General features: G+C 45.7%; 9 protein-coding genes across 9 annotated transcripts; 3 read left to right on the plus strand and 6 right to left on the minus strand.

Moving 5' to 3' along the window:
- Nucleotides 1-1,405: 1,405 nt before the first annotated feature.
- Nucleotides 1,406-2,722, plus strand: TrAtP1_012022 (uncharacterized protein). The gene is made up of 2 exons (XM_014090048.2): nucleotides 1,406-1,954; nucleotides 2,025-2,722. The coding sequence occupies exons 1-2, from the start codon at nucleotides 1,428-1,430 to the stop codon at nucleotides 2,620-2,622; spliced, it is 1,125 nt and encodes a 374-aa protein (XP_013945523.2). The 5' UTR covers nucleotides 1,406-1,427; the 3' UTR covers nucleotides 2,623-2,722.
- A 635-nt stretch (nucleotides 2,723-3,357) lies between these two features.
- Nucleotides 3,358-3,975, minus strand: TrAtP1_012023 (uncharacterized protein; the record flags this gene model as incomplete). The annotated part of the gene is made up of 1 exon (XM_014090070.2): nucleotides 3,358-3,975. The coding sequence occupies one exon, from the start codon at nucleotides 3,973-3,975 to the stop codon at nucleotides 3,358-3,360; it is 618 nt and encodes a 205-aa protein (XP_013945545.2).
- A 602-nt stretch (nucleotides 3,976-4,577) lies between these two features.
- TrAtP1_012024 (uncharacterized protein) lies at nucleotides 4,578-7,003 on the plus strand. The gene is made up of 2 exons (XM_014090511.2): nucleotides 4,578-5,163; nucleotides 5,227-7,003. The coding sequence occupies exons 1-2, from the start codon at nucleotides 4,645-4,647 to the stop codon at nucleotides 6,913-6,915; spliced, it is 2,208 nt and encodes a 735-aa protein (XP_013945986.2). The 5' UTR covers nucleotides 4,578-4,644; the 3' UTR covers nucleotides 6,916-7,003.
- Nucleotides 7,004-10,647: 3,644 nt separating this feature from the next.
- On the minus strand, nucleotides 10,648-12,412 carry TrAtP1_012025 (uncharacterized protein). Its single transcript, XM_014090054.2, has 4 exons — nucleotides 11,933-12,412; nucleotides 11,776-11,880; nucleotides 11,325-11,707; nucleotides 10,648-11,216 (listed from the first exon to the last, which is right to left on the minus strand). The coding sequence occupies exons 1-4, from the start codon at nucleotides 12,080-12,082 to the stop codon at nucleotides 10,775-10,777; spliced, it is 1,080 nt and encodes a 359-aa protein (XP_013945529.1). The 5' UTR covers nucleotides 12,083-12,412; the 3' UTR covers nucleotides 10,648-10,774.
- A 534-nt stretch (nucleotides 12,413-12,946) lies between these two features.
- Nucleotides 12,947-14,241, plus strand: TrAtP1_012026 (uncharacterized protein). The gene is made up of 3 exons (XM_014090510.2): nucleotides 12,947-13,142; nucleotides 13,222-13,656; nucleotides 13,721-14,241. Exons 1-3 carry the CDS (start codon nucleotides 13,076-13,078, stop codon nucleotides 14,083-14,085), a joined length of 867 nt encoding a protein of 288 aa, XP_013945985.1. The 5' UTR covers nucleotides 12,947-13,075; the 3' UTR covers nucleotides 14,086-14,241.
- A 946-nt stretch (nucleotides 14,242-15,187) lies between these two features.
- Nucleotides 15,188-17,053, minus strand: TrAtP1_012027 (uncharacterized protein; the record flags this gene model as incomplete). Its single annotated transcript, XM_014090509.2, has 1 exon — nucleotides 15,188-17,053. One exon carries the CDS (start codon nucleotides 17,051-17,053, stop codon nucleotides 15,188-15,190), a length of 1,866 nt encoding a protein of 621 aa, XP_013945984.2.
- Nucleotides 17,054-18,558: 1,505 nt separating this feature from the next.
- Nucleotides 18,559-19,003, minus strand: TrAtP1_012028 (uncharacterized protein; the record flags this gene model as incomplete). Its single annotated transcript, XM_066115363.1, has 2 exons — nucleotides 18,559-18,723; nucleotides 18,779-19,003. The coding sequence occupies 2 exons, from the start codon at nucleotides 19,001-19,003 to the stop codon at nucleotides 18,559-18,561; spliced, it is 390 nt and encodes a 129-aa protein (XP_065971461.1).
- Nucleotides 19,004-19,019: 16 nt separating this feature from the next.
- TrAtP1_012029 (uncharacterized protein) lies at nucleotides 19,020-19,790 on the minus strand (the record flags this gene model as incomplete). The annotated part of the gene is made up of 4 exons (XM_066115364.1): nucleotides 19,020-19,022; nucleotides 19,079-19,274; nucleotides 19,339-19,619; nucleotides 19,674-19,790. 4 exons carry the CDS (start codon nucleotides 19,788-19,790, stop codon nucleotides 19,020-19,022), a joined length of 597 nt encoding a protein of 198 aa, XP_065971462.1.
- Nucleotides 19,791-22,310: 2,520 nt separating this feature from the next.
- On the minus strand, nucleotides 22,311-23,935 carry TrAtP1_012030 (uncharacterized protein). The gene is made up of 2 exons (XM_014090068.2): nucleotides 23,546-23,935; nucleotides 22,311-23,475 (listed from the first exon to the last, which is right to left on the minus strand). Exons 1-2 carry the CDS (start codon nucleotides 23,827-23,829, stop codon nucleotides 22,476-22,478), a joined length of 1,284 nt encoding a protein of 427 aa, XP_013945543.2. The 5' UTR covers nucleotides 23,830-23,935; the 3' UTR covers nucleotides 22,311-22,475.
- Between the last annotated feature and the right edge of the window lie 147 nt (nucleotides 23,936-24,082).

The following is a 24,082-nucleotide window of genomic DNA, read 5'->3' on the forward strand; positions in this document are numbered from 1 at the left end:
TTCACAATGGGCTTGGAACCGACGTCGAGCGATAACGAAACAGAATATGATGCGGTGATTAGACATATTATGCCTGTACTCTTCACGTGGAGCCACGTATCCAACACGATAAATATCACCGACGCAGCGTTGCGTTGCCTGGGCCCCAGCAATGTCACCTGTGGCAGCCGAGATCTCGACGCATCAAATAAAACAGGCAATGGGGACAATGGAAATGGCGATCATCCGGGTATCGCCGGTACTTACTCTGTACCCAATCTTGGGGCAACACTGCTGTTGGAGGTTTCCGCCTCTTGTTTTATGTTTTTATAAGTTGAACATTCACTGGTTCCAGCTCAAGAAATTAAACGAAAGGGTTACTATTGCCTAGTACTAAGGCTATTGCGGCTACGTTGGAGGGATAGCAAACGGTATTATCTATAGCCTGGTCTTTCTTTAAAATAGCTCGATCTCTTCTGAGCACTTGAGCCAGATATAATAATGATTATACCTATAGTTACTGCTCTGCTCTTTGGCTCGTGTAGCTTGACAGTATAATGGGTTGTCATGATTATAGTGCAAATACCTGGGTATTTGCCCTGGAACATTTTCCACCAAGCTGGCGGTATCATTTCAGAAGTTGAATGATCGACATCTTATAAGCTCGCTGCGCTGCCATTAGCAGGTCATTGTTGGCGCATCAAAAAATTATATAGCAGTTGAGCATACTAGTCCTACTACAGTATATTATTTGGCTATGACAGAAGGCCTTTTTCAGGGTTGTTATTTATCTTACATTTGACGAAAGTATGTTCAAGCCGCTTACATACTCTAAAATACGTATGTCGGTGTTCTTGACATTGCCTAAGCTTCCAGATGGCAAAAAAGGGCACTCACAAACATGATTATCCTTAAAAATGTTGCCTATTGTTCCTGAATGCTTTGTATCAGAATGCATCGGCAAATTATGAATGCGACACGGAGTGGCATTTTTTAAAGTCTTACGCAGCTTGACCCCACTTGTCTGTACAGCAAACTTGGCCGCTGGATTATCTCGTAACGTATAGAATACAAGTTGCAGTTTCTCTAATACCAGTGTTGAGACTAATTGCATCTTGGAGTTTGCGAAGTTGAACAAGCTTGAGATATATTTGCCCAATTACTTAAATGATATAATTGTACGTAAATATAGTATTGGTAAGCTTTTCAATGTCGAAAGATGAGTGATTGACCTGTATGAGTTATTTATAGCAGAATAATAATAAAGAATACTAATCAAATTCAGATAATCTCAAATTTGGCTAAGACAAACAGGGCAGATGAATATCAAGCCCCTTATTATTGCATAAATTAAGTAGTCAATGAATAGGCAGAAAAACTAGGTTACCGTAAGAAGGAAGCTGGCTTTCTTTCTCAGATAGCCTACATTTGGCAGATTGACTGTAAGTATGCTGTTTTTTCAGCGATTACGTCGCCTTTATATATTAGCAATTACACTCTTGTTTTGCATTATTTTCATACAGATTATCCCATACTTTGGGCCCGGCCTCAGCATCTCCAGGCCATCGAGTTGCCAGCTCCCTGTTACGCCGCCTCACATATCCTCCTCCCATACCTCGAACTGCCCGCTTTTATCGGCTTCACACCCGCAAGCAGACTCCTCTCATACAAAGTTAGCATCAGCCTTGTCACCAGCAGAGCTTCTTTGTCGTTCGCCGAAGCCTTTACCAGGGGGGATTCCGAAGCTGCTTCACCAAAGCTGGAAATCAACAGAATTACCTGCTAAATTTAAAAAATGGAGCAATACATGTCGCAGGCAGCACCCTGATTGGGAGTGGATTCTATGGACTGATGAAGATAACCTCCAGCTTGTCAAGCAATACTTTCCGTGGCTCGAGGATACCTTTTTAAGTCTCCCCGGGAATATTTACAGAGCAGATTTGGCACGGAATCTTTATATGTATATTTTTGGCGGGTGAGTTGGGCTCGTATTCAGCCTATAAGTAACTCTAATGTGAAGCTTATTCTGACGAGAGGGGTAATAGCGTTTACGCCGACTTGGACACCGAATGTCTGCGCCCTACACTTGATGCTCTTGCATCCCAGAACATTTCTTTGCCCGGTCAATCCAACAAAAGTTCTGGCGATGAAGTATCCGTGGCGCGTGTTGCGCTGCTTGGTCGCATGGGGTCTGATCCAGCCTTCGATCACAGCATACCTAATGCATGGATGGCCGCCTCAGCTGGACATCCGTTCTTTTTATTACCAATGAGCTCTGCGCAAGCAGAGATACAAAAGAGCAGGCGCATTCTGCACAGCTGGTGGTACGATTACCCCTCAGCAGAGCAGTTGACTGGTCCTATTGCTCTGCTAAAAAATGTTAAACAATATGAATCTTGCGGCGACGCAGCGAACACAATAATTGTATTGCCCGACAGTATGGTATACCCTTTCAATTGGAACACCGAAGAAAATGTGCGATCTCTGTGTTCAGCTGAGAAGGAGACATTCAATGAAACTCAGTGTAAAGATGTGTTGGAAGTCGACCTAAAAGGTAGCATTTCCATAACATACTGGTCTCATACTCACAGAGGCAAGGGCGCAGACATGGAAAACATAGAACGCATTAGCCAAGACGGATAAGAGAAAAAGAACACAAGAAAAATTGCTAATTTAACAAGTAATGACCATATTTTCATACTCAACTTGTATTGTCATAAAGGAAGACCAATGTCGACATGTGCAGCTTCTGATTGACAGGTCAAGCATGGATTTCATTTAGCGCTGCTTGCGTTTAGCTCCAGCGGTCGCAATGCACCGAAACATCAAAACATATGGAAAAAAATACAAGTAAAGAAAGAAAGAAAAAATTGTTGACAGCAAAATTGAGTCATGGGTTTAATCTGCACGTGTATTTCATTCTTAATTTTAGCTGTCATTAGCTTTCATCTGCGAGGTAGGCAGCAGGCTAGACTTATCCCTAACTCCCAGGTGCTATTATCTGGCTATAGGTACATGTACCTAGTGTGAACTAAAAGCGTCTGTTTTCCTGACATAACAGCTACTTACAACGCTACGAGTTGCTAATACATCTCTGGAAATCTGTTGCTTAATAGTTTATAGCCGTCCTCCTGTTGTTGAGCGCTGGGACTTACGATCCTCGCCCATCTACAAAAGGCTAGAATGGGACATCCGCTTGTATAAGTATCACGGTTGGGCGTAAGTGACAGAAAAAAAAAAGAAAAGAAATGTCCATAGAAGATTTCGTGACAATCAGATAATAGTATGTATTGTTGAATAGAGTTTTACTCTCAAGCGTATTTATGTGAGACATACTAACAATTCAGCCCGTTATCCCTCAGACGGATTCCTGTTCTCTTAGTGCGAAAAGTACTGCTGTAAACCATACACGAGTCCAGCAAATGGCATACCGAGAGCGCCATAAACCTCAGCAGATTCAGAAGCTGCATTATCTGCTAAAATCTCAACTGCAACGTTGGAATAACAGACAGGAATGACCCCGGCTTGAGTCATACGGAGAACGCCCATCTCCGATTGTCTCTTCGTAAAGCTGCCGGAGGCATCCACAACAGCATAGGTCGTGTAGTTGTCTGCTAGAGCGGACATTGCTGGGAAGGCCAAGCATACGTCGGTCGAGATTCCAGTTATAATCAAGTTCTTCCGCCCCGTAGCTTTCACGGCGGCGACGACACGCTGATCATCCCAAGCATTGACCGTTGTGCGTTCGATTCGGTCAATGCCGGGCAATGCTTCTTGTAGCTCGGGGATCAAGGGACCCCGCATGCTCTCCGTTGTTGTTGTTACAACCACAGGAACTTTGATAGCCACAGCAGCTTTTGTCAGGCCCAGTATGTTGTGCTTAAGTTCGAGGGTATCAATGTCGCGAACTCCGGTGTAAAGGCCCACTTGATGATCCACGATGAGCAAGACTGCGTTGTCTCGCGTCAGTCGACCTCGGTAGGCACTCGCACTCATGTTGTACAATGATGTTGATAATAATATGACAAACACCAAGATACAGAGTCGTGTTTTGAATTGTGCAGCTGGAACTTATTTGAGTCTATACGGGCCGAGATAAGAGAAGAGAATCGTGTTGGTAGTAGAATCTTGGTTGGAAAGATCAGTCGACTTGTCTGCGAAGAAAATTGAGCGATCAGTTGGAGAAATCATTGTTCTTTAATAGACAAAAAGCCCGCGAGATACACATGTGCATTCATCATTCATAGTTGACTAACGAGCTAAGTAGCTTGATCTATAACTGATCTATATGAGATCATCGAGTAACTCATTCCACGAACTCATCTAATTGGATTCCAATGCTGCACTAGAGCAGATTACGAGAGAACTTTAATTAAGGCTAACGATGCTATTCAAATAAAGATTGAATGGTTATATAAACAATATTCTTGATGACCTAAGAAACCTCTGTCAAGCAGGCGAGGCGGAGCCAAAGTCTTCACACCAAAAGCCCAATTCAGCTCTTTTCGCCTTAGCACATCTCCACAGTTCATCGGCAAGTGTATCTGGCGGTGTTTGCCAAGACTCCGCTCTCCGAAAAGGCCGACAACTTGCAACTACCTCGCTGTAAACCAGCATTTCCATTCGAGACAGCTTGAGGAGAAAAAACACACGAAGCACACAAAAATGAGTTCCGCACAGGCTGCCCAGCCCACTGAAGCTGATAAGCCAGGTTCCCCGCGAATCGATGGCCGAGTAACCGAATCGAATGCTGAGCACCCACAATTGAATCCGTACTCGTGCCTGTCTTGTCGGAGAAAGAAGAAGAAATGCGATAGATTGTACCCTTGTATCAATTGTCGCAAAGATGGTACTAATTGTTTGTTTGTGCCGAGGCGGCCTTCCACTCGACCAAAGACCGCTCATGGTATGCTTGAGAGGCTTCAACATCTGGAGGGAGTTATTGGAATCTTACGGGACAATTACAGTCAAGGAGCAACACACCAATCTCCTAAGACTACAGAAGCTTGCGTCAATGCAATTACAGCAGGGGGTGAGACTACCCATCCATCTGATTCGACCAGAGGCCGAACAACACAAGACGATGCGGTTGCCGAATTAGGGACAGAGCTTGGCAGGCTGGCAGTCGGAGATGGACGCAGCAGATATATCAGCAGCAGTTTCTGGGCAAGTCTAGACGAAGAGGTATGTATCATGCTGCAATGAATTTCATCAAGACATTGACCTAATCCAACTTCCATTCAATAGGTCGACGACCTCAAGAGTTTATTGATGGATATACCGGACGATTCCAAGATGTGGAAGACACCTAATTCTTTGGATTTTGGAACTACCAATCAAAGTTTTATATTTGGGGGCCGTGCTCATCGACAGTCCTTATCTGGCTTGCATCCGTCACCGCAGCATGCACTTCTGTATTGGCGTCTATTCAAGACAAATTGCGACCGCTTGATTAAAGTTCTGCATATTCCTACGACCGAGCCGATAATTCTTCACGCCGTGCAACAAACTACTCGCGTACCGGAAGGGTTGGAAGCACTGATATTCTCCATCTATTTTTCTGCCATAGAGAGCCTTTCGGAAGATGAGTGCTGGGAAGCCTTTGGCAGTCCCAAGGGCGATCTCATCGATACTTATAAATTTGCAACAGAACAAGCTTTGGCGCGAGCCAAATTCCTCGAAACTGACGAATTGATTGTATTGCAGGCTCTCGTCATATTTCTGATGAGTCTACGGAATCATTGCAGCATCCGACTCATGTGGAGTCTCACTGCTCTGGCAGTTCGTCTTGCCCAGAATGCTGGCATTCACCGCGACGGCACTCATTTCAATCTGTCTCCATTTACGGTGGAAATGAGGCGAAGGCTGTGGTGGAGCATATGTGTTCTGGATTCCCGTGCCTGTGAAGACTCTGGCCACGATGCTACGCTTCCTCATGGTGGCGCTGATACTTTGATACCGCTCAACATTAACGATTCAGATATGGCTGTGCATATGAAGGAGGCTCCTCGGCCCAGAACTGGTCTGACAGAAATGAGTTTCAGTCTTGTTCGATTTGAAGCAACATCATTATTTCGACGACTGCAGTACACTTCAACTAGTTCCTTAGGGCAAAATGATGAAGACCAAGATCTAGCAGAAAAGATGAATCAGATTTCTGAAACCCAAACACGACTTCACGATCTTTACTTGAAATACTGCGATCTATCAGATCCTTTCTCCTGGTATATTCATACCATTGCGCAAATCGTCTTCACAAAAATGCAACTTGTTGCGCATCATCCATCTTTGCGTCGTGCTGGCTACACAGAGCTGCCCAAGGAGACACAAGAATATTTATTCACTTCCTCTATCATGATTCTCGAATACTGGCTAGCTTTGAACACAGAAAAGAAGACTAAGAAATGGAGATGGCTATGCGAGACATATATTCAATGGTATGCACTTGCGTTTCTGCTTTCTGCTTTATGTGTTCGGCCGGAGAGTGAAGAAGTAGAGAGGGCGTGGAATGCGGTTGATGCCACTCTCCAACTGGGTCTCAAGCTCTCAAATATTGCCCAAAAGAGAACCGGTATCAATCCAAATGGCGTGTCAGATATTGACGAAATATTTTGCGATGCATATAAGCCATTGCGGAGGCTGATTAAAAAAGCCCGTGCAGCTCGATCTCGGACCTCTCCGAGCAAGGGAAATGCTGCTCAGCCGTCTCAGGCAGGATTAATAAATATAGCACCACAAGAAGGGCTGGGAACAGAAATTGAAGGGGTTGAAGGCAATAGCTTGATAATTGAGAATTTCTCTGACGCATCGCTACTTGATGGCTTCAGTTCATCGGGGTTTTCGGTGCCTCAAGAAATACCGGACCTATATTACCCTTGGGTCTATAACTTCGAATTTCCCGACGAAAGCTATCATACTAGCTCAGGCATAAATTAAAATATTCCTGAGGAATTGAAAGATGTAAAATACCTTATCAAATTATGATTTCTAGAGCTGCCTAGCAACTAGCCAAGTAATATAGCAGATTCAACTTCACCGACAACTTTGCCCCAGATAAAGCGATCCACTTTACCGCTTCCTTTGCGATATGCAATCTCTCCTTCACGATTTATCCACAGCACATTTTAAATATGCTGTGTTCTTTCTGGTTTCTGGAGATCCTCCATGGACAGAGTTTCCAATGGTACGAGGATCCCACCAAGAGTGATCATCTTTGGCCACCACACACCCTATGATAACTACAAGGTCGATAGGCATGCTGTTCTTCAATGATTTCTAATACTCTACATCATCTTCATCATGCTACCACAAGGTATTAGCGCGAGTTTCATCCAGCGTAAAATCTATAGACGCACTTAGCCAAGTCGAAATTGGCCAACCATGCCCCAGAACTTCACTTTGTCAATCGAGAGAGGCGCCCAATAACGATTGCTGACTAGTGTAGGAAACCAAAACTTTTGAGACATGTCTGATGGATGTGTAAGATAAGCGATATCGCGTTGGTTTGTGAAGTCACTATTGGCATCCGGCCAGATGCTGTGGCTCCACCAGCAAAGGACACTCCAGATCCATTCCGGCAATAGCGAGTGCTGAACACTCTGATGGGATGTTGATATCATCTCCACTCGAATTCGCATACGAAAAGGATGGGCCTAATGTAGCCTAAGATCACAGGAGCTGGTGCTGATGAATCTGTTGTCAAATTCCAGGTAAACGGCCAGACAACTTCAGTTTCCCAGCCCGCCCAGCTCCAGCTCGGCAGAGTACCAGCAAATGCAAACAAGCCATCTTTCGGGAACGTGAGCTTTCTGCAGTTGAAGCCATTGACCAGGAGTCGTGTGACAGGTACAGGAGGCGATGGGACAAAATGCCTTCTTGAAATGTCCAGGCACGCGTGGACCAAGGTTCGAGCAGTGAATCGTCCCAGGCCAGCCAGAAACTTGGCCTGACTAGATGTTTAAGGAGATGAATAGCGGCGACTTGTTGTTTCAAAAGTCGAGGTGCACTACTACCCGAGAAGCCGGGATCAATCGCTGTAGCATTCTTAGTCGATCGCCTTTCAGCGGTGAAACTAGGAGTTCGTCGGCCTCAGTAGAGTTGCCAACCGGGGAAAGAATACTTTGTTACAAAGGTGCACCAAATCATTTTTTAGAACATGTCCTTCAACATAATTCTACCGTCCTAGACGGTGTTGTCAATAGATATAAGAGTAGTGTTAACGAAGCTACAAAGAGAGGCTGCCGCTGCCTTGGCGTTGCACGTAGGCGCGAAAATGGCAAAATAGAGCTATTGGGGTTCATTCCACGATATGATAGCGTAGCGAGCATACGGCTTGCAAAGTCTCTAGGTCTATCGGTCAAGTTCCGTACAGGGTTTACCTGCAGATACAGCCTATACAATGAAGCTTGTCGGCTTGGAAGGGGAGGTCCTATCTTGTGGGGATGGCGCTCTGCAGCTCGCTCAAGGCTCAGCCAATGCAGAAATCTCCACACGTATCGAGACTATCCCTGGCTTTGTAGAGGTGCTTCCCGAAAACAAAGGGCGAATTGTGCGGATCCTACAATCTCGTGGACATATCGTCGCCGTTATTGGCGATGGGATGAATGACGACCCTGCTTTGAACATTGCAAATTGCGGATCGCAGTTAAACCTTCTACGACTACCAGCTCTACTGCAGACATGATACAACTTAGCCAAGGAGTCCTAGCGCCCTTAATTCAGGCCATACAGATTTCGCGTCAGACATTTGAGCAGAGCTAAAGCTATCTGGTCTACGAAACAGCTGTATTGTGGCAATGTCTTGGCCTCTGGTCTATGTGGAACTACAATTCCATAACTTCAGACGACGCGCCCCTATGTCTTTGGTGATTAATCTTGAATCTTCTCACACATTTTGTGTTTGTGGCTGAGCTCTTTTGGGTTTGAGGCGAATACACTGTCTCTGAACAAACCATCAGCATGGAAGCGACGAGAAGTTTTAATTTTCATCGTTTCTATCTACATTGACTTTGCCCTCAGGATTTTCAATGGAGCCTCAAGTTCTTCGTCATTGTCGACACTCACCAGAAGTACGGGGATATCATTACAGGCAACGCATAACAACTTCGCGAGATGGTCGGCCCAGAGCACTTGGCTGTTCAGCATCATCACTGGCCATCCACAGTACGGATTTATGCCTACACAGGGTCGCTTATGGTCTTAAAATGAGAGGATCGCAAAAGCCCTGATTGCTATTCTGTTTATAGATATTGTGGCTACAATGGTGTGCTTGTTCGGATGTGTTGGTGAGGCGCTAAGTATTGCTGAGGTGAGTCAGGTCTGGCGAGTCGCGATTGTAACAATTTGTGCAACATGGTGTTTACACTATTTTACTTCGGGCGAGCAGAAAGTCAAGATGCAAGTCATTGGAGGAAAGTGATACTATAATATTACATGTAAAACTTTGTTACGGGATATGCGGACGCAACAGCGGGGCGAAAGAATGCAATATCGAGCCACTGAGATGGCCTATCACAATTGCATTCATAAGATTCAGGCCCTGGATGAGGGTTATTCAGGTGATTTTGCCATGACTTATCCCAGCCATCGTCCTCGATATAAGAAAGAAGGAATGAAGGAGATGATATTAGGAGCGATGTTGCCCCGAAACCTTTTGCTGCTATGGCGGGATCCGATGGCTGTAATGTATACATGTATATTGGGTGTGAAATAGAAAAGCCTATTTTCGCTGACTCTGACGGATAATATGCTTCGCTAGGCAGTGGCAAGTGCGGATTTTTGATCGTCTGTTGGTACAGTAAAGGTAAGCATGCTCACGATACGGAGCCCGCGAGCCGCCAACACTTAGAATGCAGTACAAAGTGGTGTAAAGGTCACAGAACACTCAGCGTACTCACTGATGGGTTAACTACAATGTTAACCTTTTGGTTTCGCACTCACTCACATGTAGCTTCCAGCGACAGGAAAGACGCAATCTACACGTACTAGACGATTTCAAGGCTATACCCCTAGGCTAGGTAGCTATTGATTTTTACCATGGCTGCCTAAGATCAAGCTATCCGGGATGTGGGGGACAAAAACACCGCCGGTCTGCTGCTATAGAACTGTATGCAATAGGCGGCGATGTAATTTGTCCACCGCATGCCCGGGTACGTGTGAATCGCCAGAATCATTACTAGGAAACAATAACGAGTTGTCCCAACACGAAAGTAATAAAGCCTAAAAACAGCCCATGTATAGAGGTACTATAGGCGTACATAGGCTGCAAAGCTGCTATTAACTTTGTCGACGACAGTTCAAACAGTTTTCCTACATAATTGCACTAAGTGGGGGCTATAATATTACACTCATACTATAATGACATCGAGAAATATAGGACCAGGCCACTTTTGGATGTGCTGCGTGAGGATCATCCGAGGATATGCTCTTTTTTTCTTAACAAAACGGTTCGCAGTGAATGCGTTCTCCAGCCAGCCGAAGCCATTTCTCTTCTGGTCCCCCGCTCCCTAATCTCGCTTTTTCTGTTGAGACCCTTCTGAAAGAGTCTTCAATTATTATGACAAAGGATTTAGAACGGAGAGTTCATCGCTAGTGCTTCGACTAGTTAAAAGCTGGTAGAGGCAAGAGTGTCGTTTAAATGACTTTGTCAACCAGTATCTAATATGACCAATAACAAAGAGAGGATGAGGTAATTATAATGTATAAAATTTATGGTAAAAAGTAATTGGCTATTCTTCTATAAACCCAAGCTATTTAAAAAGCATTTTCTATCTGGCCAACAGAGATCAGTTCTAAATCAGGTCTCATAGTTGTTCTGCTTCCACCCCAGGACCTGGCTCCTGCCATATGCTCCTGGTGAAGCAGCTCGGTTGCTTCTTGTCATTGTGACTTTCGTCTCCTTCAAGATGTGTTTGGAGCTCTCCCCATCCCCATCCCCATCTGTGTCCCCCAGCTGATGGAACGTATCCATATTGATGTCCGCGCGCCTATCTTGATGTCCACTCCTTGACGACATGAATTTGTTCGCCGAAGATGAGCCCGACGTGCCGCGGTTGGAGGAGCCGCCGAAGATGGGGAGAGAGAGGAGAGGACGAAGGGCATGCAGCGAGCCTGCGATGATGCCAATGCCTTCTTCGATAACGGACCAGAGGCCGATCTTCCCGGTTCCGAACATGAATTCTGTGGGGTTGCTGTAGAGAGTTAGATAGCGAAGTCGGACGATTGTCGCGCAACTTGCACTGGTAAAGGGTTAGCTAGCTCGTATACCCTGGTTTGTACATGGTGGTGGCAAAACGATATGGGTGGGGGCTGTTTTCTGTCAGGGGAAGAAGGATTCGCAGACATACAAAGCACCCATGCCAAGAATAATGGCTACTGAAAACTTAACCGTGGGTTTCATCTGGATTTTCCACAACAAGGCCGCAGGCAAAATTGCCAGAGTCCAATCCGTTATAATCTCGATGGCAGAAAAGAAGAAACTGACGTCGCTATTCAGCTCGAGATTGCATGTGCCGGTAGTAGTTTCGCCCCATAGAGTGGTGATGGGATGGCAAATGTTGGAAATGCCGACTATGAATACGATGGCGGAAATGCTCGTGGCGATTATGACGGCCCAGATAGTCCACTTGTAACGGCGGCGAGCGTCGGCAATTCGGTAAAGCGTTATGGCGATGCTGCTCTTGATGAAGACAGTGCTAGAGGAGTAAAAGAATTCGGCGATGAAAAAGTTCTTTGCCAAGAATCAGTTTCACTATATTCATATTCGAGTTGGCTATCGAGGAGGGCGAGAGCACACACCTTGGTTCCATGCATGATATCACTCTTACTCAGATGGACAGCAAGCTGACCAGATCCGAGGAAGCAGCAGACAATGCATAGGGAAGCTGTTACCGTAAAGAGAAGCTGCAAAGGATTAGAAATCTTGTCGAGGTTCGTTGGCTGGTTATGCACGTACAAGGCCTATAAACATCAACAAGTCGTCCCAGCCCGAGGCATTTCGCCAAACTCGCACTGACATTCGTAGAATGAACGTCAGCCAAGTCAGCACAAGCAGCACGATCGAGGCATAGAGAAGCTGGACGCCATCCCCCGCCGGCTGAACCATGATGGGCAGACGACTGAGAATTGCTAGCTAAGGGAGTTTAAGAGAATATGGAGAAGAAGAGTTGAAGATTTGCACATTTGCAGAGGAGAAACAGAGTTGTAAAATAAACAACGACTTCTCATCCTCTAGACTAAGAAGATCGGCACGGATGAGACCATAGTGAAAATAAAACTGCGCTTGTCATTTCTTGTTTTCGGTCTAAGCAAGGGGTGAGGAGGAAACTGCCGTTGAGCACACATAAATGCTCAACGACTTTACGTACGTTATGGCGGCAGACCGGCGGTGATTTCCCTCTAGTTTCCTTTAGCCCATGTCGTGGAAGAAGAACCGCGACAGGCAAGTCCACTTTTGCATGTAAATTGGGTTTAAGCGTGCCACTCTTTTCCTTCCGCTACTTGTCACGGCACTGCCAAGCTTGGTGTTCATTACTCGAGCACCCCCTGCACCGTTTTTTCTTCTTCGGCATGCACGCTTGCCGTCCATTACTCGAGTGCCCCCCTGCGTCGTTCCACCGGGATGCAACCCTTAATAAGAGCATTCATGCGGTGGAAGAAAAGTGGAAGGAAAAGTTTAGCGACGCGCAGCCCACTTTTGAGCGTTAATTGGGCATCATACTCCGTAATCGAGTCGCTCTCTTGCCTTCCGCCATCTGGCGAGTGCCGGACCGCGCACCGGTTTTCTGCGAGCTCCTGCGAATGCGTGTGGGGTACAGGCCCGGCTAACTCGTTTCACCACAGCACCCCAGGCAAAGGGGTTACAACGGTTTTTTCCTTGTTCATGCAGTGGACAAGGAACACCGCTAGTTGACCAGTGGGTATAAAGCTATATGTGATAGGCGGTGACTTTCCTCCGCCCCTTGCCTGTCCTCAATCCTTCCAGATCTCAATTCTCTGGCCATCCATCAAATCTTAATTGTTCGATATCACATTTTCTTGACATCTGCCTGTCTCACAGCCTCCACCGTTGCCGGAGATCTTATCTTATCTCACTACCATGTCTGAGTTCATCATCAATGACGAGGATTTGAGCAGCCTCAAGGGCAAGGTCGTTGTCCTCACAGGTACGATCAATTCACCTCCTTGAGCTATTTTGCTGTTGTAATGTCTCTTGTCTCGAGCTGACCATCCTACCTTCTATAGGCGGCTCATCAGGTATTGGCCTGGCCACAGTTAAGCTGCTGCTCTCATTGGGAGCATCAGTAGTCAGCGGCGATGTCAACCCGCCACCGGCCTCTGAGTCGGCAGAAACACCTGCCTTCCTGTTTGTGAAGACCAACGTGGCCAGCTGGAATGACCTGACCGTGCTGTTCAAGAAAGCCAAGGAGCACTTTGGTCGCATCGATTGCATCTTTGCCAATGCCGGTATCGGCCCCCGTGCCAACTACTTGGCTCTTGAGACAGATGAGCAGGGCAACCTGAAGGAGCCCTCACACGAACTCATGGATATTGGCTTGAGAGGCCTTATCAACACAGCTTCTCTGGCCGTTCACTACATGAAGGAGCAACCTGAAGGCGGCAGCATTGTTCTCATGGGATCCAGCACCGGTCTACAGCCCCTTCGAGCTATCGATTACTGTGAGTAAAGAGCAAAGCACTATGTCTTTGGTAGAAGTCTCATTATACTGACCGAATCATGTAGCCGCGGCCAAGCATGGCGTCCTCGGTTTTGGCAGAGGCCTTGCACGGGTTGCAGAAGTTGCGGGAGTTCCTATTCGCATCAACACTCTGATGCCATCATGGACGACAAGCAACGTTCTCCCAGACTTGGAGGGCCTCATGAGAGGCATCTCACACGTGCCGCAACCCGCTTTGGTGGTTGCACGCGCTGCGGCTTATCTCATGGTTGATGGCTCCAGACAGGGCACCGTGGTTTATGTTGCAGATGGAAAGTACAAGGACATCGAGAAGACTATTCTCTTGCCTGCGTACGATGCCATTAAGGGAGAGGGAAATCCAAGCGATGACGACGTCCTCAAGCGTCTTCTGGAGCTGCCTGCCAACTAATCTGATAGGAGTTGGTGATTTGGTGCCGAAAGAGAGCTGGATATTTTTTATTTAGACTGTATAGCAAGCAAGCTGGCATTTTTTGCTCGATACCGCCAAATGTTGTAGATAATTTGCTCAGGTTTTATTCATACAATCTCAGGAGGCAGTTTTCAGATCTCAACGGCTTTGCCTGATAGCAAAGCCATCCGTCGGTTGTGTAAGGCTGTGCAATTGTCCGTGTATTGAGGTTGCGTTTGGGTGGTAAATCCGCTCGGATCTCGCATCCATTGTTCATACTGAGCAGAATAGCCCCTGTGGTTTGTAAATCGGCTTCGGCCTCGGCGCTTTAACGGTGATTTCAGGGTAGGTTCTCGCTTCAGCTCCCACGTTACATGGACATTTTCAGGCCTAGTCAGAGTTATAAGCCGACAATATGAAGGAGAAAGTTGTGACCAGCTTTTCTCATATCTGGCCTTTCGTTCCTGGGGCTAGGGAGAAGAACCCTTTTTAATGCTCCAATTATCGTATCCAAGCTATAGTAAGCGGCTTGTGTTTTATCTTTGTGGTATCTCTAGGACCCGACCAAGGCACCGCAACAACCGCATTATATGTCATATTTTTGTCTAAACAAAACCTCCAACGGAGATTTTCGTCAACAAGGATGGTGTTAAATCCCAGCTTTGAACCCTTGCGATAGATCTTATCGCGATGCCTTGCGTCTGTTTGGCGCTATACTTATTTCGTGGCGAGGAAGCTGGCCACCTGCGCAGAAGGTGAGATTCTTCTTCTCCAATCTGGAGATCTCTTCGTTCCCCTTGCCAAGGGGCTCGATGTAACATCTAAATGCTACGCGCATGGCGCCCGGCGTCATTATGCATAAAAAGCCGTCTTTTGGCACGTGGGCCCCCAGCCTGTCATAAAAGTAAAAGGCTGCCTGGTGACAGCTGGGGTAACACTGAATTTCCGCTTTTCAAAGTATAGGTACTTGGCATATCAATGCACCCACAAATGAGTTCATTTGTAGCTACCTGATAAGTTAAAAGTCCCTTTACAAGTACTCATACTGCCGTTGAATCAGCTTGCAGGTGTACAAAGTACAGAGTGAGCATATCTCTGCGACTTAGGTTGCAGCAAATCTGCTTCTTCGTCTCAAGGCTCCTCCGTAGAAATAGAGCACGAATATGCCAATCACGCCCGCACAGCTCAATCCAGCCAATAAACTGACCCCTTTCCCGACTCCCAGGTTTATGAACAGCGGCCGCGAAAAATGAATTGCGCCACAAGCTATGCTGCTACGCGCAAAGTCATTTGCTGCAAATAAACTGGCGCTATATCTGGGATAAGCAAGCGCGATGTAGATGAAGACGACCTGAAAGATGATGAAGATGCCAATGACAACAATTGTGATGCCGATTGTCGGAACGATCCACGGTATTTCTGGGCTAGAGTTTCCTGTCCAGCCAAACATAAAGAGGCCCATTGGGACGAGAAAGCTAGCAGGAAGACCACAGATAAGTCGGCGCTCGGGTTCACCCAATCCCTGTGTCTTCACTTCGGGTTCAAAGACGAACCATAGATATGCGAGGTAGCCAAGTATTGCAATGGCAACACCAACACTAATGGAGAGGAAAATAAGGCCGACTTGACCAGCATTCAATCCATAACCATTCGTCGGAGACGCGAGACCAGGGAGGCCTGTAGCATAGACGAACGGGAACACTTCGAAGAAGGAGTAGAAAATTCCGTACATGAGGCCTATATATAGGCTAGTGAAGAGCACCGATGGGTCATACAGATTGATTTGAAGAGGCCGCCATAGGCTCTGCACGATGACTTCGTTGACAGTAAGCGCAGCTTGTTCGTTTTCCGATTCAGATCGTAAGTTATGACTGTTAGCTAATCGACGGAGTCGCCTAGCACGCCGAAGTAGAATCGTTGCTGTGGATGTCTCTGGCAGACAAAAGAACATGAGTACAAAGACAGGGCTGGCAAGCCAGAGAATCTCCCATAATGACCAGTGCCAATTTGTAGCTGAGACTGAGAAGCCTGAGATAACAGGACCGAGTGCTGGGCCGGCAGTGGCGAATGCAGCCCAGCCCGTCAGTGCATATGGCAGCTTGATGAGGTTGTAGATATCACCGAGACTTGCGCCACCGGTCGCTAAACATGGGGAGCCAAAGAATCCTTGCAGGAAACGCAAGACGATCAATGCTGGAAAGTTATCGACGACGGCTGTACCGGCCGAAATTGCAACAAAGATGCCAAAGGTGATGATATACGGTGGATTGCGGCCAATGATTGGAATCTCAGAGAGAGGAGAGAGAATTAGTGGCCCGATGCCATAGCCAAGAACATAGAGAGAAAGACCCATTGATGCAACCTCGGGTGTAACTCCGAATCGTGCTTCAATAAAGGGCTGAGACGGCGTTATTATAGCAGATCCAATGTACACCGCAAGTGTATAGAGATAGATTTGAAGCACAACGAAGAGTTTCTTCCGGGACGACCAATTTTGTGGATTCTCGGAATCATCGGTTGTGTACCAGTCAACAACAATAGTTCCATTCTCCAGTTTCTTTGGCTGGATCGTGGAATGCTGCGCTCTTGCATTTGTTTGCAATGCTGCGTCTGAATATGCCTTTTCTAGGCTGGCGTATGATTCAACATGCGACATCCGAGGCCGAGAGACGATCTGGGACAGAACTTGGCAGTCAAGATCAAGCTCGGTTTCGTCTTCCGTCGAAAGCGAGCTTGTTTCTTCTGACGCCGGCGCGACTGGGGGGCTTTGCTCATCATGTCTGAGATCCTGTTGCGAATGGTTGACGACCCTTAGAATGGGCGGCGGTGTTGGCTCTCTGGGGCCATCATTCATATACAGATCTCGATAATGAAAATCTGCTTTTTCATCGGGATATTTCAGCAGCTCGCGCTTCGTTATCCATCGTACCAATGCACCAAAAGCCGAATCGCGGACCAGAGAATGCATGGCGTGCAGCAAAGCAGCAAATTTGTGAGTTTACCGGAATGCCTAATCTACACTACAAATGCGTGTAACAGAGGCACTTTAAGAAGAGAATTCGATTCAATCTATTGGATATTTCAACAAATGTAATTGGGTAGACTAAATTTGACTTTGCTATCTAGCTCTCAGCTCGGGCGGCCACAGCTCATATCTGCGAATCAAAGTTGGATGCCATCGAGATTTAAGCCAATCAAAGGCTTGAAGGTAGTCATGGAAGCTGTCGCGATCGAGTCTAACGACTGGGTGGTACGACGTGGCGTAACTAAGCGCAAGTGGCTTCTTCCTTTGACATGTAACCCCGCATATTTGTTTCTTATGAATAGAGCTTCCAGGAATGTATAACCCATGAGAGTTGTTTCTGTAAGGAAGATTCTAGATAAAGTAGTTTCTCATCATTAGTAGGCTATGGTAACAAAATAGCGTTGTATTACTTTTGCGAAGCGCTTTGTTTCCGTGACTATATGAACCGAAGAAAGAGAAGTGATACTTATGATGCTGATAATGTAGAGGATGAAGGCCGCTTTGCTGGGTGTCGAAAACGACGATGTTACCACCACTGCCAGTCGACACCACCGGTGGCACTAGAGATACTCATCACGATGAGATTGATAAAATGTAGACCCAAGCTAAACTACTGTATACTGAAAGTTTGGGCCCTCTTGTTGTTGATTGCATTGGCGCCATATAAAGCGGCTCTGAAACTCGATGCATCAGTGTGCGCATGCAATCGCGGGAATATACCCAAGGTAGCAGGATAGGAATAAAGTCTAATAGAGTGAATAGTCAAACCTAGCTTTTTCAAGGCCGTCCGAGTATTCCGTGTAGGATATAGGCTCATCATCCGTAGAGCACGAACAGTATCTAAGTATATCCATCCCAAAGTTCTATTGACACTATGGAGTGAAATAACAATTATAGAGGCTATAAGAGTTTTCATGGCGGCAGCAAATTTGCAATATAAATGGAATCTTGCGGATCAAGTACCATGGTGGGTATTTCTGCGTTTCGTGCCATTGTTTCTTGGATTTATATATCTAGCCAAGTGTCAGGGCTGTGTCACAAAGAAGAGTGATAAAGGATCAAGTGGGTCAGTTGCGAACCTGTAGATAGACTGCAGTTAGGTCTCTAAAAGGACTATATTTATCTCTGCCCCTTCTTGTTTTTATGAAGATGTGGCTTTGTCCTCTTAATATGCTCATTTCTTTGTGGCAACTAAGTTCTAGCTAGTTGCGTCACTGCTTCTTTGTCCCTGTGATCTGACACCAAGATACTAAAGACTAGTAATGAATAGTTCAATTCTAGAACAGGACCGGAGATGCAGTGATGGTGATAATCATAGCTTTAATAACAATCCAGCAACAGCCAGAGTGTTCAAATATTATAAGCATTTATCTTCATTAAAATGAATATTTACAAAACAGTAGATAACCCTATATTGAAGGTTTCAGGTAGTCCATTTGTCCAATCTCTTAGTTATAGATCTTGATGGAGTTGAACAACCAGTAGGAATCTTTGAACGCTTGGGGATTATTAGTAATGTAATCGTCGCAGGTACTCGCGCCAGTAGACTGTGAGCAACCGGAGTCCCAGGTGCCCTGGTCTATACTGGCGCCGCAGAAATCGGTGTTGATGATCTAGCAAAAGTTAGTAACGAATCAAATGCAAAAGAAGCACACCAAAAGAACTTACAATCGTTAAATCTTTGAAGTATTTCCCAATGTTGCAATTGCTGCCGCTGGTAAATTGTGAAGCAGGGGTGCCCCATTTAGTAGGATCAGGGTTACCACTGGTAATGTCCGCGGGGATATCGCTTCTCTTCCACCAGTACAGCTTAAGAGCATCACTCGCCAGCCATGTAGCATAAACGCCGCCTCCAGCTGAGTTAAATGTAGGTCCGTAGGAACCTTTGGTCATCGTATTACCACATCCGTCACTAAGAAGTTCATTAGCACCTCGTACATAGCTTGAAGACGTGTTTCGGCGACCAACAAGTTTGTTCCGTCTTCGCATTGTTGCGATATCGTCCCCCCCGTTGTTACAATTAGATCTTCCCTCCGTGCCACCAATGTTGGTGAAAGTACACTGGCCACAGGTGTGTAGAGAAACAATATTCTGAGTCGGATTGTTGATATTCTCAATAATGTCAATCTCTCCGACGGGATTTTCGTCAAAGTTGTATGCCCAGCTGAGTATAGTAAATTAACAATCTTGCGTTTCAGTATTGGAAGAGGCATATTAGCATAACTCACAATGCCGGCCAGACACCACACGCCGTTCCTGGCATGTGCGCGATATCTGCTATCATGATACCTGAGCTCCAGGTGTCAACAGACTCCAAACGCACACTATTTCGGCCATGAACGGTTGTGCTATCTTTAATAAGCTGTGCCTTGTTGGTGAAGTCTACGCCAAGAGAAACTTGGTTGTTGTTTGTGTTCACGATTCCAGACGATAAAGCATCAGCCTTGCTCAGATAATTGACCGATCCGTCCGTTGGGTCGCCTGGATAGGTTGGGTAATAATAAGCAGCCTGTCCGGTTTAATAGTTAGCGGTATTCCCACTTCAGCTACACTGCGTACGCACATCGCGAAAATTGAACTTATTTAGAAAGTTACTCGAGTCATATGTAGTTTGCAACGAAAACGCATAGACCTGAGATCCTAGTGTCAGGAATGTAACTGCTTGCCGAAAGACAGACATTGTCAAGAATGGTGAGCAAAAATGATATATATCGTCAAAGTTCAATAGATCCTTCTCAGTGCACCAAGATAGATTCGAGGCTTGCACCACGATGCGTCCCATTGCCATATATGTAAATCACATTTGTGGGCCATATGTAGCTACTCCGGACGGTTTCCGTAGAACCATCTCATCTCAGGGGAAGATATTGTCAGGATTAATGCTGTGGGGGTCTTCAGGGATCTCTTAGGCAGCGTTATTTTAGCATAAGAAAAACGTTAAGTTTAGCGAGAGTTGCGGCATAGCACTTGTTTGCTGGTAGGATTCGGGCTATGTGGAGTTAGCAGAGGCGGTGACGAGGCTATGTTATGTGATAGCATGCAGTATACTAGGTAGCAGTAGGAATATATTATAATGACACCTTCCTAATGCTCAGCTGCGGCACGAGTAGTACGATACCAGGGCATCTCAACTTTTGACAGATACGGATCCAGCCAGACGCTGTACTGTATCTAGTATGATCTTGTTACATTAGACTTCTACTAACACACGTTGAAGGGTTAGCCCATAGGCTAGCACGGACAGTTTGTTGGAACAATCGACGTCCAGAGCCCTGCGTAGTGCACGAATACGCAGTAATTGAACCTAGCTTGCTCAGCAGACAGGGCTAACAGGAACTCTGATACGTGAATTCTGATATGTCTTCCCTCGGAATACAATTTGATGCCTTTAACAAAGGCGTGAAAAACTAGGTGAGTAATTGAAGGTTCTGGCTACCTTGGTTGAGGGAATCGAAACTTGATCCCCATTTGATGTCAACTCAACTCTAAGCCCAACCTAATGCCCATAAGCAGTGTAAGAAGAAAATGTGACAAAGATGACCAAGGCGGCTCTTTTTCGGCTGTCTGTCAATGAAACATGGTTTCTACCGATGTAACAATGCCTACGGGCATAATTACTATAGGCTCGGGTATATAGCCCTTGATCTGGGAATAGTTTGCGATTAACGAGTTAAAAGGGGGGATGTTCAAAGTACGATCATTGTTGTTGTAAATGAAATAGGTAATACGCATTGTATGTAGCATCAGCAAAGTTAAACGCTCTGACCGTTTTGCCCTGGCATCGGCGCTATTCTACTCCTATCAACAACCATTGACTTTCAAAATTCGCCTAGAAAGAGAAGGCTAGATTCCTTGTTTTTCTATCTGTTGAATTGCAATTGTGCTACAATCATAGTCCATATGAAATGTTTTGAACAATGTTTAATTGCGAGCAATGCACCCGGTCCTTGGACGTGAAGTGCCTGACACTTCCTTGGCTCAGGCTTAGCATGTTTCACGCAGTAACTCTTGCTGACCGCTACCGAAACGAGTCTTCCGTATTCAGCGATCGGACACATCGGATCTCGCTGTTATTCGGCATATCGGGTGCTACAATTGGGAGAATCAATGTTATGGACGAAGTGGCTGTTCTGCTGTCTTTGTTATCAATATGCAGTATTAAGTTTTGTATATAGCTTTAAAGTCAACTGGCAAAACTAGAATTCACGGAAGGCCTCTATTCTCCGAGAGGCGGCGCACATCAGTTTAGGCGAACAGCGGGCGCTGTGATTAGCGACTAGAGAGCCCAGGGCCTGTTAGCGGCGGTGGAGACGAGAGAAGGAATCGTTGTCGGACCGATGCGCAATTCGCAAAAAGGGTTCTGTCTTTGGTGTTGGGCGGGAGATACAAAACCATTGTTGTCTGTGGGCGGACGCGTCGAGCCGCTCTTTACAAAGAGCAAAACACATCTATTTGTTGTTTTAAAACTTTTAGGTGTTTGATTTGCTATGGAATGAGCGCATATAGAAACTGACTTACACTGAAAGCCCACTGCATTGTGTGTGCTTATGGGGATTTGCAGGTTTTCGGCTGACCCTGTACACGAAACTCGGAGTAGGGAAACAGCACAAACTAACTGCAATGCGGTTAAAATACGTTGTATTCATACCTAAGGCACACTTACTAATGAAATAAAAAGATGGATATTTGTTCTTTTTTCCTTCAGCAGCGACTTTCTAGAAAATTTGTATTCGATGACCACAAATATCTTAAGAGCGCTACCGTACACGTGTGCTTTATTCCGCTGCACGCCAAGGCCTCACGGCCATGGACGGTGAAACTCCTTGTCTTGGATATACCTAAAGTTCTAGGGTCTGTAATTCAACACATATATAGGGGCAAATGACTTTTTCGTGGAGCTCAATATCTATTCACATGTGCTACGGCGCCTATTGAATAAGGGATGAGGCAGAGGCCATGCCAATAACGCGAAGTGAAGAATCTCATGTTAGCACACATATCTCCACAGGTACAGAGTGAGTGCGATTTGTTCTACTGATTTTTACATTTGTTTTGACTACAGTTATTTGCGTCCAAAAAAGGTCTTAAGGTGGGCGTGGCAGATAAAGCAAACAAGAGAGTAGCGACAGCGATTATAGATATATGTTTTGAAACAGGACGAGGCCAGGCGCCGAGCTTGAGAGAGAAGTATCACACTTGACTTGAAGAGAAGTGTCAAATAATGGGAGCGAGCTCTGCTGTAGTAGCATTAAGTGAGTAATTAGAGCTGTCATTGTCTCATAAGCATAAATGCATACGCCTAGCTAATAAACCTCTATTCCCACATACCATAATCTCATATGCTATTCTCAATTTTTAGGTATACCTAATAAAAAATACCAGTTCCCGAATTATTTTTATCTCCAAACCAGCTCCAGATGTCGTTCAGCAAAAGTTGGGGAACTTCATAAGAAGCAAAATGGCCACCATGGTCATGAACAAAGCATTTCACGACGTTTCCTCCTCGCCTTGCCCAATCGAGTGGTAGACCATATGCAAGATCGTAAGGAAATTGGCTAATTGCCACCGGCTGAGACACGATTGGAAGATCTGCAAAGGCAACGCTAGAGAATGCCCCATCATTTAGCATCTCTTTATACATACGCATGCCGCCATAAGGGCCTTGTATGTAATACATGAGCGACCAGGTGATGATTTCATCAGGCGTCCAAGTAAAATCTGTGGGGTCGACGATGATTTCCATTATAGAATATACCCATAGAGCATTCCCTAATGGAGAATCAGTGAGAGCGTAAGCCGCAGTAAGTGGCTTTGTTTGCTGGATCATCCGGAATCCATTATCATTATTGACAAAGCCCTCAGACCTTGTGATGTAGAATGTCTCTTCATCGCTTGATGATCCTACTATGAGATTATGAAGGTCATATTCTGTAGGCATGAGGACCCAGAAATTGCTTAGCGCTGTGACGACATTTTTCGGAAACATATTCGCTTGGTAGCGGAGAATCATGCCTCCAAAATCACCGCCTTGCATGACGTACTTGGGATACCCAAGTTGGTGCATTAGAGCGTTGAAAGCTTGTGCAGACTTCACAGGACCGAAACCTGCATGCTGAGGAGCAGGTGAAAAGCCAAATCCTGGAATTGATGGAGCAACAACGTGAAACGCAGGTAGTGAAGTATTTGGAGGATTCGTCAGCTGATCAATGATATTGATGACCTCGAGAAACGAGCCTGGCCAGCCGTGAATGAAGAGAAGAGGAATTGCGTCATCTCTGGGCGAAAGATGGTGAACATAGTGCAATGGTACCAGAATTGTAGCGTTATCGTCTGCAACTTCAACAATAGTTGTAAACTGTTTAAGCCTTTGGAGCGTGTGTTAGCAAATAAACACGCGATATCACACTTGGCTGTCATGTGCGGAATAAATCACACCTCTGGTTGATGGATTCCTGAGTTTTTTCCCAGTTGTATTCATTAACCCAGTAATCCTTAATGACGGTAAAATTCTCGAGGGTCGGGCCGTCGTCTACATCGCCAATGGAAATGGGAGCTCTTGCTGTTTCAACCCGACGTCTTGTGTCTTCAATGAATCCAGGATCCACATTGATCTCGAATGGCTTGGGAGTACTGTCGAAGGAAGCTGCAACATTTGGGATAGAGAAATTATGTGACGCATCGCAAACAGCCGCGCAAACTAGAAGAAAACCGAGCAGCATAGTAACTTTGTGTAACACGCCAGTGGTGAAACTATGGCTCGACAGAGGAGGAGGGAGTTGGTTTTGCCCCAAAAGCCTGCATACAACTCAAGACGCCACAAATATATATTTTGCATCACGTGAAGTAATCTTTTGTTAGCATGTAATACAAAGTACGAATAGTAGTACTAATATGCAAGGGATAGGCTGAGAGAGTTTGCCAAGAAAGAATAAGCAATAGTAAATGACTCATATGTTGTATAATTTGATGTAA

This window comes from Trichoderma atroviride, chromosome 7 (assembly GCF_020647795.1).
Source record: "Trichoderma atroviride chromosome 7, complete sequence".
NCBI classification, from domain to species: Eukaryota; Fungi; Ascomycota; class Sordariomycetes; order Hypocreales; family Hypocreaceae; genus Trichoderma; species Trichoderma atroviride.

What these genes read in the sequence shown, in the direction of transcription:
- TrAtP1_012026 (XM_014090510.2), top strand. Translation starts at nt 13,076, where the DNA reads ATGTCTGAGTTCATCATCAATGACGAGGATTTGAGCAGCCTCAAGGGC. An exon ending in CAAGGTCGTTGTCCTCACAG is followed by an intron (nt 13,143 to 13,221) that starts GTACGATCAATT and finishes TACCTTCTATAG; the next exon opens with GCGGCTCATCAGGTATTGGC. An exon ending in CCTTCGAGCTATCGATTACT is followed by an intron (nt 13,657 to 13,720) that starts GTGAGTAAAGAG and finishes CGAATCATGTAG; the next exon opens with CCGCGGCCAAGCATGGCGTC.
- TrAtP1_012022 (XM_014090048.2), top strand. Translation starts at nt 1,428, where the DNA reads ATGCTGTTTTTTCAGCGATTACGTCGCCTTTATATATTAGCAATTACA. An exon ending in TATATGTATATTTTTGGCGG is followed by an intron (nt 1,955 to 2,024) that starts GTGAGTTGGGCT and finishes GAGGGGTAATAG; the next exon opens with CGTTTACGCCGACTTGGACA.
- TrAtP1_012024 (XM_014090511.2), top strand. Translation starts at nt 4,645, where the DNA reads ATGAGTTCCGCACAGGCTGCCCAGCCCACTGAAGCTGATAAGCCAGGT. An exon ending in GGGCAAGTCTAGACGAAGAG is followed by an intron (nt 5,164 to 5,226) that starts GTATGTATCATG and finishes TCCATTCAATAG; the next exon opens with GTCGACGACCTCAAGAGTTT.
- TrAtP1_012030 (XM_014090068.2), bottom strand. Translation starts at nt 23,829, where the DNA reads ATGCTGCTCGGTTTTCTTCTAGTTTGCGCGGCTGTTTGCGATGCGTCA. An exon ending in CAGGAATCCATCAACCAGAG is followed by an intron (nt 23,476 to 23,545) that starts GTGTGATTTATT and finishes CACGCTCCAAAG; the next exon opens with GCTTAAACAGTTTACAACTA.
- TrAtP1_012025 (XM_014090054.2), bottom strand. Translation starts at nt 12,082, where the DNA reads ATGGTTCAGCCGGCGGGGGATGGCGTCCAGCTTCTCTATGCCTCGATC. An exon ending in TGTTGATGTTTATAGGCCTT is followed by an intron (nt 11,881 to 11,932) that starts GTACGTGCATAA and finishes AATCCTTTGCAG; the next exon opens with CTTCTCTTTACGGTAACAGC. An exon ending in ATTCTTGGCATGGGTGCTTT is followed by an intron (nt 11,217 to 11,324) that starts GTATGTCTGCGA and finishes ACCCTTTACCAG; the next exon opens with TGCAAGTTGCGCGACAATCG.